At 36.7% G+C, this 16,928-nt stretch overlaps 1 protein-coding gene across 4 annotated transcripts; it reads left to right on the top strand.

Annotated features, from left to right (window-relative positions):
• Positions 1 to 1,138: 1,138 nt before the first annotated feature.
• Positions 1,139 to 10,425, top strand: LOC115432846 (protocadherin alpha-C2-like). 4 transcript variants are annotated; one of them, XM_030153898.1, is made up of 3 exons: positions 1,139 to 3,740; positions 6,785 to 6,821; positions 7,789 to 10,425. In XM_030153898.1, the coding sequence occupies exons 1-2, from the start codon at positions 1,305 to 1,307 to the stop codon at positions 6,794 to 6,796; spliced, it is 2,448 nt and encodes an 815-aa protein (XP_030009758.1). In that variant the 5' UTR covers positions 1,139 to 1,304; the 3' UTR covers positions 6,797 to 6,821; positions 7,789 to 10,425. The 4 variants fall into 4 exon arrangements, with proteins under 4 accessions (XP_030009758.1, XP_030009757.1, XP_030009756.1 ...); XM_030153897.1 differs by having other exon boundaries at positions 7,786 to 10,425; XM_030153896.1 differs by lacking the exon at positions 6,785 to 6,821.
• The last annotated feature ends 6,503 nt before the right edge of the window (positions 10,426 to 16,928 follow it).

The following is a 16,928-nucleotide window of genomic DNA, read 5'->3' as shown; positions in this document are numbered from 1 at the left end:
GCAATGGTATGAATTGCAGTGTTTGGGATGATGCACCAGCGTCCACTGTGTTGGATTATAATTAACTAAAACAACAAAACCTGTGAATATACAAGAGAACAGCTGTAGAATTGCTGCCCACTGGAGTGACCACTATGCATTGAAGGGTTAAAAGAAACATGGCGCAGTATGTTTAGATGCACCAGGAAACCCAATCATTTTTTTTTAATTTTAGTGCAGGATAGAGGGGTAATATATAACAATAGTGAATATATCTGTAAATCAATGCAATTTTTACGTTCGTCACTATGTTTATGGAGAGACTTCTCATGTCATGTCGCGATAATAAATAAACAAATCATTGCATTTGTGATTTAACTCTTTCATGCATAGTGGACACTACAGTGGACATTTATTCAAAGCTGTTCTCTTGTATATTCATGGATTTTGTTGTTTTAGTTCCATATCAGCAACACAGTGGAAGCTTATGCACCATCTCATACACTGCAATTCATACCATTACTGTAACTTTCCTGTTCTTGATAAACCTGATCTGCAGTAACATATTTGAGTGTAAATCAATTGCTAATTGTTATTAGACTGTAATTAACAGGGGTTTTTTTTAACAAAAATGTGTTTTTTGTAGCACATTATCTGAGTGTGTAATAGCATTATAGTATGATAAAAATGTGAGAAAACATCAGATTAGCAGCATTAAAAAATATATTTCATAGTTTTTACACAGTTTGTCAGTAAATATATGTTTCTTTGCTTCAAAAATTAAACGCATGGTGTCCAGCTGTGTGGACATTTTTGTAACCATGAAAAATAGGTCCATAAAAAAAAAAAAAAAAAATCAATCATGTTGTTTTTTTTCATGCCTAAAAAATCACATAGTCTTTTTTCATGCCTAAAAAGAAATAAAAACACTCAGGAAAAACACTTGATTAAGGTTCTCATAATTCATGCATGAAAGGGTTAATGGAAAAATTGACGTTACGCACTTCTGTTTTTTCAACATTTAGTAAATATCAGTAATATTTTACGCATATATCCAATAAAAAAGCTCTTCTGATGCTCAGTGTTGGAATCTGTTAATCCCAGTGGCCCCCCCCCCCAACTCAGCCCACTGAAAGCCTGCCCACGCCCCTGTAGAGCTGTGCCGTGAGAGCCCCGCTCCTCCAGCGGTACTGTACTGTATATGGCCTACTGCAGCTTCACACACAAGGCGTGGAGGCGATGACACCGGCGCTGTCCTACATCCACGCAGTCTAGATCGCACAGGAGGATTTGATTTCTTCCGTCCTGTAAACACGGCTCTGATCATGATGGCTCTGATCACTGCACCCACAGGGACACGCTGGATCGGAGCTGCTTTTACATTCAGTGCACTATGGGTATGTGCGCTCTCCATTACTCGCTACTCTATTCCAGAGGAAATGGAAGAGGGTTCCTTTGTTGCCAATCTGGCCACAGATCTGGGTCTGGATATTCGCAGTTTGGTGCAACGGGAGGCGAAACTCGATGTCATTCACAGCAAAAATTACCTTGACATCAAGAAAGACACCGGTGAGTTAGTGATCCGAGAGAAGATAGACAGAGAAAACATATGCACGACTAAAACAACCTCATGTTTCCTAAAAATGGACGTCATTCTTGCAAATCCTATTCGTATTTTTAACATCGAGCTTGAAATCATGGACATCAACGATAACGCACCAGTGTTTCGCAGAAAGACAATGCAATTGGACATTTCCGAGGCAACCCCTCCCGGTGAGAGATTTTCATTGACAAATGCTGTGGATGCAGATGTGGGGGCCAATTCAGTCAAGACTTACTATCTTAGTGAAAGCAAATTCTTTAATATTGACATCCAGACTGGTAGTGATGGCTCTAAATATGTTGATTTAGTGTTGAATGCAAATCTGAACAGAGAAGAGCATGCAGTTCATAATTTGATTTTAACCGCTGTGGATGGAGGGGTTCCTCCCCGATCCGGCACAGCCAGCATCATAATTAATGTCCTGGATATCAATGACAACGCCCCCCTCTTCAGTCAGCCGGTATTTGCAGTCAATGTTTCAGAGAATGCAGCTGCAGGGACTGTGGTCATGACCTTAAACGCATCAGACTTAGACGAAGGCAGTAACGCAGAGCTGATCTACTCCTACACCCTGTACACCTCTGAGAAGACTCAAGAGCTCTTCTCACTTGACCCAAACTCAGGTGAGATCAAGGTGAAAGGAGTAATCGATTACGAGGAGATTCAGAGTTTTGAGATGCATATCCAGGCTCAGGACAGAGGGGCCAACCCGCTGTCAGGACACTGTAAAGTGATGGTGTACATCACAGATCTGAATGATAACTACCCCGAAGTGACTATCAAGTCTCTGAAGAACGCAGTGGCTGAAGACGTGTCTGTGGGGACGCTCATTGCTGTGGTGAGCGCCAGCGACAGGGACTCTGGAGTCAACGGGGAAGTGGCGCTCACTTTGAACCACCAAGAAATCTTACCGTTCCTCCTGAATAAATCCTCAGAGGGTTACTTTGAGCTGCTGGTTTCAAAGCCACTGGACAGAGAGATAATAGGGAAATATGACATCATACTGAGGGCGTCAGACAGAGGAGTCCCACCTTTATCGGAAAATTTAACCATCACTTTAGATATTCTGGATGTCAATGATAACGCACCCATGTTTTCTCAGTCTTTTTACACCATCCATGTTGTGGAGAATAATGTACCAGGAGCGTTATTGACATCTCTCAGTGCATTTGACCCAGATCTCAATGAAAACCAGTACTTGGTCTATTTCATCATGGAAAAGGAGATTGTGAACACGTCAATGTCAATGTTGTTCTCCATCAATCCAGAGAATGGTGATCTTTATGCCTTGAAGACATTCGACTATGAGAGAGAAAGGGAGTTTCTTTTCCACATAGAGGCTAGAGACTCTGGTGTTCCTCCACTGAACAGCAACGTGACGGTTCATATCATCATCCTGGACCAGAACGATAACACCCCCCTCATCGTGTCGCCATGGCGAGCTCAGGGTTCTGTTGTGGAGGAGGTGATACCAAGGTCTACAGATAAGGGACATTTGGTGGCCAAAGTGATCGCCATCGACGCAGATTCTGAGCAGAACTCCAGGGTGACGTACCAGCTCTTGCACATCAGCGATATGACGCTTTTCAGCCTGGACCAGTACAACGGCGAAATCCGAACAACGAGGATGTTCAGTTACAGAGACCCCAGACAACAGCGACTGGTGATTGTCGCCAAAGACAACGGCGAACCCGCTCTGTCCGCCACCGTCACTATCAAGATATCAACAGTGGAGCATGTGATGTCATTTTCAGAGACCACAGAGTTGCCAATAGACTATCATGTTTTCACAGACGTAAACCTGTATTTAGTTATCGGTTTGGGGGCTGTGTCCTTCTTACTACTAATCACCATCTTAGTTATTATTTTGCTGAAGTGTCAGAAACCAAAGCCAAAGGCCATTAAGATCCCCCCTGCTAATAGGAACAGTGTGATCAGCAGAAACAGCGTGATCAGTCAGAGAAGCTCCACCATTGCAGATTCCACCCTGATCTCCAGCGATGCCTACTGGTATAGTTTATTCTTAGCAGAAACCAGAAAAGGTAAAGTGGTTGTGAGACAGCCAATAATCCCCAAAGGAGCGGGGTACTTTGTGTCCAGTATACCGAGGAGCATAGGGCCCAGTGAAACCACAGACTCCAGAGCGTCCACATTGGAGGTATGTACCACATGTCCACTGATGGGAGGGGTTACTAAGTGTGGTTGGGATTTCTCATCTGTCATGATTCATACTGTGCATTTTCAGTGACGGCTTTTCAAGACTGAAAAAAAACCAAAAACTAAAGATACCCATGTGGTGTGTTCAGGGTCTAAGTTTTCATATTTCATCTGAAGGCCAGGAAATGTGTGTGTGTGTTACATTCTCAAGTACTTTTATTGGTGCAAGTATTGGTTTGAATCAGGGGTGTCAAACTCATTTTAGTTCAGGGGCCACATTTAGCCAAATTTGATCTGAAGTGGGCCCAACCAGTAAAATAATAACATAATAATATACAGACAATGTCAACCCCAAACTTTTCTCCATGTTTTAGAGTGAAAAAAGTAAAATTACATTATAAAAATGTTTATATCTAAAAACTATCCTTTAAAACAATGTGAATAACAGAAACAAACTGAAATTTCTTAAGAAAAATGAGTGCAATTTTCACAGTTTTATGCTTCAGTTTATCATTTACACATGTACGTTATAACTTACAGATCAAAGTGGATCTACAAATACACAAAACATTTAATAATAGACAGAATATTGGTAAAAATTGCACTTCTTAAGACATTTCAGGTTCATACTTGTTCAGGTTATTCTTTTTTTTTATGAGAAATGATAGTTTGTTTTAGTATAAATACAGTAAAATGACATAAAAATGTTTACATTTACAAAGAGAAAATTTTCGAGTTGTCATTATTTATAGGTTATTATAACTGTATTTTACTGGTCTGACCCACTTGAGATTGAATTGGTCTGAATGTGGAACCTGAACTAAAATGATTAATATTTTCAGTGTAATTTTTGCATTTCACAAATTCATCCCACGGGCCGGAATGGATCCTTTGGCGGGCCGGATTTAGGCCCCGGGCCGTATGTTTGACGCCCCTGGTTTAATGTTGGTTTTCATGTGTACAAGTAGTACACGTTTTCTCAGAGTTTTCTCTACTGTTATCTTTATCCTTGTTTCATATTCAGACACTATTGACTTTATTTCTCTTTAACAAATTGAACTGAACAAGTTTTTATGTGTTGTCTAAAAAAACAAAAGTAAAAGATTTAAAAAAAAAAAAAAAAAAAAAAAAGGTGCCATTGTGTCATTTAGGGATGAGACTTAAACACAATTGGCTCAGAATAGTCTAGTATACCCATTTGTTTGCACTGGTCTACAAGTAAGATGCCCCCAGAATAAAAGTAGTGAAACTTCTGAGTCACTATTAACCCATAAAGACCCAAACAGTCACTGGCAACCAACATCATCTCCTGATCTAAAATGTTTAATAACTTCTAAGCCACTAAACCTATTAATACATTGAAATAATTGGTGTAAAATGCAGTTTGTCATCTTTTCATGGTCATCAGATATCCTCCTGAGACCCAGTAAGTAAACATTTTCACCATTTTACATTAAATAATTGCCTTAATTAGAAACAGCATGATGCAACAGTTTTTTTCAGATACATTTTTAATTTTTTTTTTTTTTATATATATATAATGTCCTTTTCAGTGGACATTTTTTAATTATTTATTTTAAAGTAAAGCTGTGAAACTCTTGTCCACTACAGAGGACAAAAATACATTGCTGGGTGTCAGGAGGATATAACCCATTTGGATGTTCAGAGGTTCTGTAATGAACATGGAAACACCATTATCTTCTACAACACTGATTCACCAGTTAAACCTATGGAGTTGGATCAATGATGGTGCATGGAGACACGTGTTTTTACATTCAGTTATTGATATCTGTGCTGAAAAGTCACTTTTTTTGTCAGTTTTTAATATAATAAATCTCAACTTTAAACTGAGCTTTTATGAACATCTGCATGATCATATCGGAAAATACATGATTTTCACTGAAAAAAACCAAAATACAGAGGATAATACTGTAATAAACGGTGATAAATCACTTAAGAAAGGTTACACATGGAGAAAAATTCATTTGGGAAGTGCCACAAAAGTAGGTCTGGGTCTTTATGGGTTAAAGACAGATTAAGTCAAAAATGCTGTGATGTTTGCTGCAGTTTCCAAAATACACTCATCTGCATCAAAATGTGAAATTGTGACAATTAATGAGAGAATGGGTTTTAGCCTAAAGAAATGTTTGTCTCAGAGCTACTATGTCTACTTCAAAACACTTGCACAATGCACATTATAATACATTCACTTTCCAGGGTATTTGTAGTGGAAGATTTATATATATATTGTGTAAATGTACATAAACCAATATTTGTAATAATACTTTATAATATACACTGAAAACATCAGCTAAGCAGCACTTATTGTCACATGTTTTCCAGTTCTTATTATTAAATTATGTGAGATTTAGCACCTTTAATCTTTGTGGCAGATCCTTTTAAAAACAAATGTAGACCAGTGAAGAAAAACTGGAAAGAACCTAATTCCAAAAACCATAAATATCCAAAAAAATAAGTAGAAAGTCAATTATAAATGAACCTTTAGCATAGTCCTGACTTTGTAAAATATTTGAGCCTAAAAAAAAAAAAAAAAGAAAATCCGCCAAATACAAACTACACGCCCGTTCCATGTCTGCATGTAGTATGTAGGTCATTTATTACAGATGCATAATGCACAATCAGAGCATAACTAGTGGGTGTATGAGAGAGGGAGCACTTCAAAAGAATCCTAGTCACAGAGGGATATGCTTCAAGGTCAAGAAGTGTTGCTCTACTGTACATTAAAGGCATTAGGCTGCATGTCTGCAGTCTCAGGCTGTGCCTCCGCTGGCGTCAGTTTAAAAAGAGTTCATTCTTATCCAGATGTTGTTTGTTTTTGTACAGCTGGACCTGCAGAGTACACAGAACCGAGTGATACAATGAAAGATTAAACAATATGAATATGCATGAATTCACGTGTGTATGTGGAGAGAGAAAAAGAGAGAGAGAATGACAGTGACTTGTGCGTCTCTCGAGTGCATGGAAAGTGTGAGTCTGAGAGTTTCACATGTTCAACTGAACTTGTCTCTTTTTTCTGTTCTTAAGTACTCAAAATGAAAGGAAGTCCATTCTACAACTGGAGGTATGCTGGTTGCTAACTACATTTTGTAGAGCCACTATAATTTTGTGGACTTTTTCTCTCTTTTTTTGTATTTGGTACACGTTTTTTTGGTTTCGTTCAACAAATTGGTTTAATAAAATATCACAGCTCCCGGTGCTAATCTGTGACCATTTGGTCACCATATTTAAGCGATTAAAAAAGCAGAATATATTATTGCCATTTGTCCCTGGTCACACTTTATCCCACCCACAAACAAAACACTACAATGCAAGGCTGTTGTAAACAAACAAAAAAAATGAAAAATTAAATGTAAATTGTAAATCTCAGCTTACTGAGAGCTGAGATTAGAGTAAAATTGGCTGCTAGTCAGATTTGTGTTGTGCACATCTGGCTTGCTTGGCAGAGATTCAGGGCAAAGTGATGGCACAGATAGGAAAAAGGGATTAAGGAATAAACTGTCCTGAATAGGTTCTCTGTGTGTATTGTACCTGAGAACAGTTAAACCATAAACTACTGGACATCACTGTTTCCATCACAGTGCAGATCTCACTGTACATGATCTAGTTTATGTCACACTCATTTGTCCATCACATACGGTGGATGTTAGTGCTTAACACCAAAGTAGTGTCCACTAATAAAACCAAATAGCACAGTGTGATGACTGTTTGTGCATGCTTTGATTATAGCGTCTGCTATCCTATCGTAGTTTAATGTTTTGTTTTTGGTTTTGTTTTTTGTTTTTTTCTGTGTTTGTTGACAATTCCAAATTCTTATCCAGGCTTATTTGAAAGATACTTAAAAAAAAAAAAATACACCAGATATAGAAAACGTACTGATTTGCTCTAAATCTAGAGAAAGTATCCTCATTGAAACTGATGGTGGCAGTAACCAGTCAGGATCCACTGTTGCATGAGTGAGGACTTTCTACAAGTTTATATTCTGGTCCACTTTCCTTTTTGGTTGATTATGTGTTCTCTTTCTTTAGCAGGGACCCAGAAGAGAACTGCCATGATATAATCATCTCTTCAGAGAAGTCTCTAGCGGGTGTTCTTCCTGGTGACTCACAAAGATGACGTAAAACAGCTGTCCTCCCTCAGACCCACTGACGCAACCAATCTATAGCTCCTCCATTCATACCTACAGATGTCAACTATAAGTCGCCTCAGCATTTGACCTTCTTTTCTCTGTTAAGCATGAATCTGCATGGCTCTACGACATGTTCAACATACTTGAACATAGTATTAAAATCATACATTGCAGAGTATGTGGACATTCTACAGTGGACTCATACAACCATTAAGTTTTCATACTTTGAAACCTTGATCTGATTTAATGGACAAAACTGCCTTCACTCCAGGTTTGTGTTGTGTGCTGTTGTTCTGGAAATCATCAATAGATAACCGTACCTAAGTTCACAATCTTTCATTTCGTTCATGTGAAGGTTAAACGAGCCTATCACAACGTACACACATAAATCAGGGTTAATATATTTCTTCCATAAATCTAATCAAATACTGAACTGTAGCTGTTAATAGTGAGTCAGGCTTTGTACTTGGTGTTTTTTTGTTTTTTCTTTCCTTTTCTTTTTATAAACATTTATAAACATTTCCACTCCATTACAAGCCTTATACTACAGTAAGGCTCATAGTTTATTACTTGTAGCTAGAGTAGTTAAATTTCAGATTACTTTTAACAGTTTCTTACAGTGTTTGTTGTTGTTCAACATTGATGAATGTGTGAAAAGAAAACACAAGTTAAGTGGCATAAAAAAGGGAAAGAATTTTTTTTCTATTGGTTTCTTTGGTTGTAGTTAATTTTAAAGTAGGTTTAAGGAAAAGAAAATAATGTTAGAGAAGGAAGCATTATCAGGGTTGTAGCTCTACTGGAACTGACCACACACACACACCTTTACAAACCTAAGGTGTATAATATATATCGACGTCAATGCTGTTACAAATGATCTGAACGGTCACACAGTTAGCTTTAAGTCTGGCTGTATCAGGTAGACCTGTCTGCAATAATTATTTATCAAGGTAAGATTACAATTTTATTGAGGTTAAGAGAGTAGAATATAGTATGCTGACAGAAATCTGTTTGCAGCATGTAAACACAAAACATCCATAATACCTTTCATTAAAATATCAAAACAAGTGTAAAAAAAAAAAAAAAATTCTCACTTTTCCAAGATCTGACTCATATGGAAGCTTTTGGCTTTATATTTTTCCCAGGCAAATTAAAGATTATATACATATTCAGAGATGAAGTACATCTTAATCAATTACAAATATAATTAAAAAGAAAGAACAAAAAATATTTTGTAATGATAAATACTCTGTTTATTGAAAAGAATACTGAAATGATTTTATCTTTGCCATGGTACAGTCGAATACAAGATCCAGGCAAGGTGTTGTTTTATGAATATTCCTGTTTTTATAAATATTTTATGTATTAACTTTTAATGCTGCTTTTGTGAGCTTCTTTAAGGGAATTTTGTGTTGCGTATTTGTAGTTTGGTGCATACGATGTTGTTTTGATAGTGTAAATAACTACTTTTCTTGACCTGTTCGACCTCGAAGGTAGCGCTGTTGCACTACTACAAAGTCCAGGACTTTATGTTCTCAGAACCAAGGAGCTTATTAGGAATGCTTATTGATATGCTAAATGATGACATCGAATCTGAGAAGAGCAAAGTGTTATCTAAAGTTGCAGTTTTCCAGTGTTAAAAAATAGAATGCACCGCTGATCCCATAGACTGTGCAAGTATTAAGCAGATGGCAGCACTTTGAGATATGCACTGAATCTAAATGTGATTTCAGCACTCAGTAATGCAGTGAAGACAGAATATTCCTGGATGTATCAAGCTACATATTCTGAGTCAGTGAAACCGAATCTTTCTTTTCCTGTGTCACTGCTGCCTGGTGTTGATGCTACACCAGACAGACGTGACACTGTTTGCCGTCTGTCAGACTAAGGATGTGTCCTAATGAGGAATTACTTGCTGTGGGGTACGAGTTATATGTGCAATCGACACTGAAAGTGGTGTAAAAAATTGCACAACTGATGAGCTCCTTGTGTGCCTTCTGCATTGTCAAAGAAAATGTTTGGATGAATGAAATAATGACATAACATACAGTATTGCAAATTACAGTTACCCCCATGATAAAACACAATCTTGACTTGCTTAGGTGTTGGATAGGAGCTCAGCCTTTTGGTTTCAGAGCAAATGTTCTTATTAGAACTAGTAGATGCATTTACTGTAAATTTAAGTGCTTTATACTTTGTGTTTTTATACCGTAGACTTTTTGATATCTTCTGTATTCACTGTGATTGAATGGCACGGGAGGTGCTTGTGCTACTTGCTTGATATAGTAAAACTGTTACTTCTCATTCGTGTACACAGCTCAGTTTTTCCTCTGCTAATTTGCCAGTCAGATTGTACAATATGTCGTGAGAGTTGCATCAAACGTAATCCAGCTCCATCCCACTTAGTGGATTAAAGACAGTATGGGAGAGAATGACCTCGCTTTATTTTCAAGTCTAGTTAATTGTCGGATTCTGATGTTTCTTATTTGGCTTAAATGTTCTGCCTGATCATGCTAGTTTGAATAAAGCTTTTTAATCTGTCTGTCTGCTGTGTGATGAAAAATGAAACTGAGTTGATCAAAAGTGACTTCTGAAATGTAACTCGTTCTCTCTATTTTGCATTTTCTCTCTTGCTCTCTCTCTCACTCTCTCTCTCTCTCTCTCTCTGAAATTCCCTCACATAAACACATTTTGACCCAGTTTCTCTGTATAACACTCTGTACTAATTCTTGGAAATTGAAAACCAAATAAAGGAGATGCCTGCAGTTCAAATCGCAAAAGCAGACAAATAATAGCTTTGTCAGGATTAGTAAAAGCCTAGAGCCAAATTGCATAGTCTGCTCTTCACTGTGACCACACAGGCCTTTCAGTCTGCAGTCCTACAGGAGACTGATGTGTGAGGGCTCCAACACTGTGTGAAAGAAGACATTCCCATCATAGTCAAACAAATATGCTTCAGATTATTACTAATTATTGTAAGAAATGCATTAACTTTTGCACATCCTGTATATTTGGAGGATTCTGTACTCCTAGAACAAAATGGAGAAATGCAATGCAGATGTCTTAAAGTATATGTGAAACATGGTCAAGCTGTGGTTACCAGTGACCTCAGTATTACTTTGCAAAGCCTTTAGGTCCCTGGGTTACTTGTGCTCAAAAAGAACTGTAAGTAGGTCGGTGGAGAGAAGCAGTGCACCTGTGGCTAAGTTCCTGGGTGCTGAGTATCGCTGTTATCTGTGCCATCAATTCTCTTCTCCGGGGTCTACATTTTTCATAATGGGTGCTGTCCATGGTGCTGAAAATGTTGCATAACCCAGCTGTGATAAACCAGGACACAGGGGTACAAAAGTGCCACCTGAATCGTTATTATTTTAAGAAGACTGTTAGGTTTAAAGAAAATGCTTTGTTCAACACTTTGCCAAAATGTTTTAGAAATAATGTTAGTTTTGTAAATTGCTGTTGGCTCAGCAATGGGTTGTTTTTATAGTTACACCAGATCCTACATATCACAGGCATAGCAAATGCACAATTATCCTGTGATGTAGATATGAAGAAGTTAACATTAGAGGAGACACAGTTGAGCTATGTACTATATATCTAACACATTATCTTACACATAAGGGTTTTAACAGCCTCTTGTCACTGAAAGTTATATTCACTACATAATATTTTTCAAACTCAGCTGAAGCTACTTTTTTTCCTATTCTTAAGTCCTCAAAATAAGAGGGAATTCATTCCACACCTGCAGATATACTGCTTGTACCCACTTTTTATGGATCCACAATCATTTTCTATTCTTTTGCATTTGCTTGTTGTTAGGTTCAAATACATTGGCTTAATAAACTATTCCACCCTCCAATGCTATTTATATTTTCATATTTAACCACCATGTTTCTGTGATTAAATATGCAAAATATATTACCTTTTTTTGCCCCTTACAAACTAAATATTCTATTAAAAATATGTATCATCTTACGGAGGACTGATATCTGGGCTTTCTCTATGGCACAGGTGTCAAACATGCGGCCCGGGGGCCAAAACTGGCCCGCCAAAGGGTCCAATCCGGCCCCTGGGATGAATTTGTGAAATGCAAAAATTATTATGACAATATTAATAATCAAAGATGTGAAAATCAGTTTAGGTCAATTCAGTCTGAAATGGGTCAGACCAGAAAAATACAATCATAACAACCTATAAATGATGACAAATGCAAATTTTTGTCTTTTTTGTGTAAAAAATGTAAATTTACACAAAAATGTTTATATTTGCAGACTATCCTTTTCCAAAAAGTGTGAATAACCTAAACAAATATGAACAATATGAAATTTCTTAAGAGACATATATAGAATTTTACCAATATTCTGCCTGTTCCTAAATATTCTGTGTATTTGTAGATCCGCTGTGATCTGTACTTTGTAATGCATATGTATAAATGATAAACTAAGGCGTAATATTGTTAAAATTGCAATAATTTTTCTTAGGAATTTTCAAGTTGTTCATATGTGTTCTTGTTATGTTCAAGTACAGTTTGTAGATGTAAACATTTTCATACGGAATTTTACTTTTTTCACTCAAAAATATAGAAAAAACTTTGGTGTTAACATCATTTATAAGTTGTTATCCTATTATTTATATTATTTTACTGGTCCAGCCCACTTTAGATCATATTAGGCTGAATGTGGCCCCTGAACTAAAATGAGTTTGACACCCCTGCTCTATAGTGTTTGTAATGGGCGCTGTCCATGGTGCTGAAAATGGTACAGTAACCCGCTGTGATAAAATAGGACACATTATGTAGCAGCTGCATAGTTTGTAGTTATTTTATGTTACTTTTAAGGTTGATCTGAACTTCAAATATGCACAATTTGCTGCTTAGCTTCTGATGAGAAAATTTTACAATAACACTGGTATGTTTAGTATGTTTATGTCTTGTCATGTATATTTAGGTTGATTACAAATGTGCTTGTTTGTAATGTTTATTATGGAAAAGCTTATGCTAGCAGTTCCTGTCAAGAGAAAGTAGGCAATTTACACTATACTGTCTCTACCGCAGGAGCTGTGATGGAATGCAAGCATATATTTATAATGCCAAAGATCTATTTCTGCATCCTCCACTGCCACAGAGAAGAATTAACCTTTTCACTCCCAGATCAACTGGAGACCTATCCAAGGATCTGTTCACCCAATATGAGTTTAGATATGGGGGTACGTGTATGCCCAGGGGGTACTTGAAATTTTTTGGGGAAAAATACATTAAATAAGTCGTCATGTACTGAATCCAAAATAAATAATGAGAATTAATGCTAAATCTTAAAACACAATAAATACATTCCTATAATAAAATCGACACTCCTTGTTTTATTGTCAATCATCTTGTTTAAGCTTTGGGAACATTTTAAAAACATTTCATTTCATATTATTCAAGATGAGTTTATTTGAGCAATTAAGTAATTATTTTTGGTTGATAAAAGGTTCATTTATTTATTAATGGCCAATTAAGATACTTTTCTAATCAATGAAAGACAGCACTTTGCAGTTTATATTTTGCACACAAAATGTACCCAGAAAAGTTTGTTATTTTTAGTATGTTGCAGTTAAATATATGTTGGTTTACAAAGTTTTGAAAATAAAAACAGACTACTTTGGCACAAATTTTACCAATTTTTTAATATTATTTCAGGGGGTACTCCATTGTAAAAAGTTGGATAACCACTGCCTTAAATAATTTCTTAATGTTTATGTTGTCCGTCCATCTATGTTTGGGAGCAGAGGAATAGACTTATCAACCAAATATCCTCTTGTCTACAACAGTCCTACTTAGTGTTTGCAGTATACTTCCGGTTAGTATATTCACATTTATTTGTAGAAATAAAGTTGTACCTGACCACTGAAATAGAGAATGGATGTACTATGTAATAAAAGAAACTGTCTTGGATTTTTATTTGGTGTGTTACAGTGTTTTGCCATTACGCTCTACATTAATGATTCTTTGCTCAGTGGTTTGCTTATGCTGCATTTCATCTCAAATCATTTCCAGATGTTTCCTCTACCCACTCTTCATGTAGAGTTAGCAAAGACCACTGCATGAATTGATCCAGTGAGCGTCTCTTCCAACTCCAGTCACTTTACACAGATAATATTCACAGATTAAGCTTCAAATGGGGATTTTATTGTTAGACATCTCTCAGGTTTAGGCCATTTAAAGGGACTGGTCCAAAATGAATGTATTCCAACCAGATTATCAGGATTAACTCTATCACATTTATTGTAAGGATGATCTGGATGAGACTTCTTCATGAGATATGAACAAAAGCAGCAGACCAGTCGATCTTCAGTTGAAACAGCACTAGGAGAACAGCAAAGGATCTCACAGTACAAATGCATGTGTCCTCCTTCACCCTAACAACAATAATATAAGCTTATGTTGGATCATAATTCCTCCGTGTGACTCTACATCTTAAGATCACTCTAAACTCTAATATCAACACCATATGCTGTGTTCATTGGGTCACTCTAAACACCCTGACACAATATCAACATTTTATAATTCTCTAAGCTTCATACTATATTATGTTCTGGCCCCCACAGATGGTTTCCAGATGTTACAACTGTTGTGAAATATGGATCGATGGACAAAAATGTGAGATCTATCCTTACACTCCTTCATTTGTCTGAAGGGACGATCTCATGCAAAAAATATAATAATCATAAATAACATACTGATTACAAACCCATATGCATTATTCTTCATTGAGAGTAAATGACATCAAATACAGTACATGCAAGATAGGGGCAAAAAAAAAAAGCATTTTTTAGAAAATTACCACCATTAATTACTATCCAGTCAAATTCTCGGCCACACCACACCTTTGAGGAAAGCTTCTTTAAGTTTGTTTCCACACAAATATCTGTTTCCCAACCTAAATTCTCAAAAACCTTTAATTCAAGCCTTGCTGTACATTTTAGAAGGTATTTTTGCAGAGTATGTTCATCAGTGCCCTCTATCTGTTTTTTTAGGCCTGAAATAGAGTACAGAGATAAAGTGAGTTGGTGTATGAGAGCAAGGTTTTCAGTTACTGTGATAATAAAAGTAAATGTCTCTTATTACGTACAGTCATTTGATGTGATTCATCAGGATACATATAGTATGACTGTTTTAGATATAGTCATATTCATGGGTCTTTCTTAAGGATTGTAGGGAAAGAGAGAGAGAGAGAGAGAGAGAGAGAGAGAGAGAGAGAGAGAGAGAACACAGCAACTCTGGTCTAAACTTGGATGTATCTCAGCTGATACTAACAAAATAGAACTGCAGCAAGACGTTTTGTATGTAAGCACTAAATTGGTTAAATATCAGGATACTCACAAGACAATTATTGATGTGTAATCCATTAGTATTTATTATTTTCCCCAGAATATTTTATTGGAAATATGCAATACAAAACTTTTACAATAATTACAAAAATACAATTTACCATTTCCATTTTGCATATATACAAAGTCAGACAAAGAAAGAAGAAAAACAAAACAAAACAAAAGGAACAAAAAGCAAATGCAAAAACCCCAAAACACCCTAAAACAACCCCCCACCCACACCCCACCTTAGCTCATCATGGCCAAAACAAAATATTGTTTTTTTTATGCAATAGTATATCCGCTACAGGCACACAATCAGTTAGGTAGTATCTGTAGATTAGTAAAATAAGAAATAAATGGCTGCCATTTGTGGAAAAATGTGTCTGTACATCCTCTCAATGTGTATTTAATCTTTTCAAGTTTTAGAAAAAACATGACATCTTTAAGCCACTAGGAAGAAGAAGGATATTTATCAGCCTTCCAGTGTGACAGTAGAGAACATCTTTGTAAGTATGCTAGTATTTGTTATTAAACAGATGACCAGATAAGATCACCTGGTGGGAGCATGCACACAGTAGGGTCATGACTCCAGAATATTTCTCTTGTGAAGCCGAAAAGTCTTCACTAAGTTTCAAGGACTATTTCACTTGTTCAGAAGTCAGTGAGACAGGACTGATGTGTCATTTGTCTTGTTTCCAGATTGAGCTGTGTGAAAACAGCTGATCAAATATCACATTGCAGTTGTCACTGATTTACAGAGAAGGACAAGAAAAGAATGAATCTATCAACAGATTCACACTGTCTGAGATTTAATACATAGAATCACTTCAGACAAACATATTGTTGCATCCAAATGATGTGAGCAACTTTGTATTATTGAGGAAAACTGTGGATTAGAGACAGAATTTGTGTTGTGATTGTAATATTTGTTGTATTCATTATATTATGTGATATTTACAAATGTATACATGAAAATGGAACAGGTTTCATAACCACAAAGGAGAAGGAGAGTGCTGATCTGGTGGGATATGCTGACAGAATATTATGATGGAATACCAGCAGCAGATTGCAGTAAGTGCAGGAAGATTTATGCTCCATCTTGAGTGACGCCTATGGCAGGTTTTTATGTGTAGCTGCCCTTGCCATGGGGTCAGTGCTGCACCAGTTTGAGTCCTGTGCTTTTTTTTTGTAGATCACTGCACACAAGCTGGAATCCAGCACTCTTTGAATGCATTTTTTGGCAAAAGCACCATTTCTCTACAGAAACTTACGGTCTTCTTTACGTAATAATAGGTGCATTTGTGAATGCAAAGTTTCCTGACACTTAATCAATAACTCAATCATAAACATATTGCACTGGGTAATGTTTTCTGTACCTAACATGGCTTCCACATATGTTTGCAAGTATAGTAAAAAGCACCATTTTGTGTGGGGACAGTGCATCAAATTTAGAGTGTTAATCTCAACTGGCACTGCAACATTCATCAAATTGCTGTTGCTATGGAAACGCAGTTTCAGTGTCTTATGCAACATATCACAAACGGTTTCCATAAGAGGCAGGTGAACAATCAACAGTGCATATGCGAACCAAAATGTCTATTTTGTGAATCCAAATCTGGTGGAAGTCATTCATAATTTAACAATGTGCCATCCGTGCTCAGTGTCAGTCGACGTGCATGTGTTGTACGCATG

The sequence above is a fragment of the Sphaeramia orbicularis genome, chromosome 14 (genome assembly GCF_902148855.1).
Source record: "Sphaeramia orbicularis chromosome 14, fSphaOr1.1, whole genome shotgun sequence".
Taxonomy (NCBI): domain Eukaryota; kingdom Metazoa; phylum Chordata; class Actinopteri; order Kurtiformes; family Apogonidae; genus Sphaeramia; species Sphaeramia orbicularis.
The sequence above is the reverse complement of the archived record's forward strand: the minus strand, read 5'-3'. Positions and strand labels throughout refer to the sequence as shown.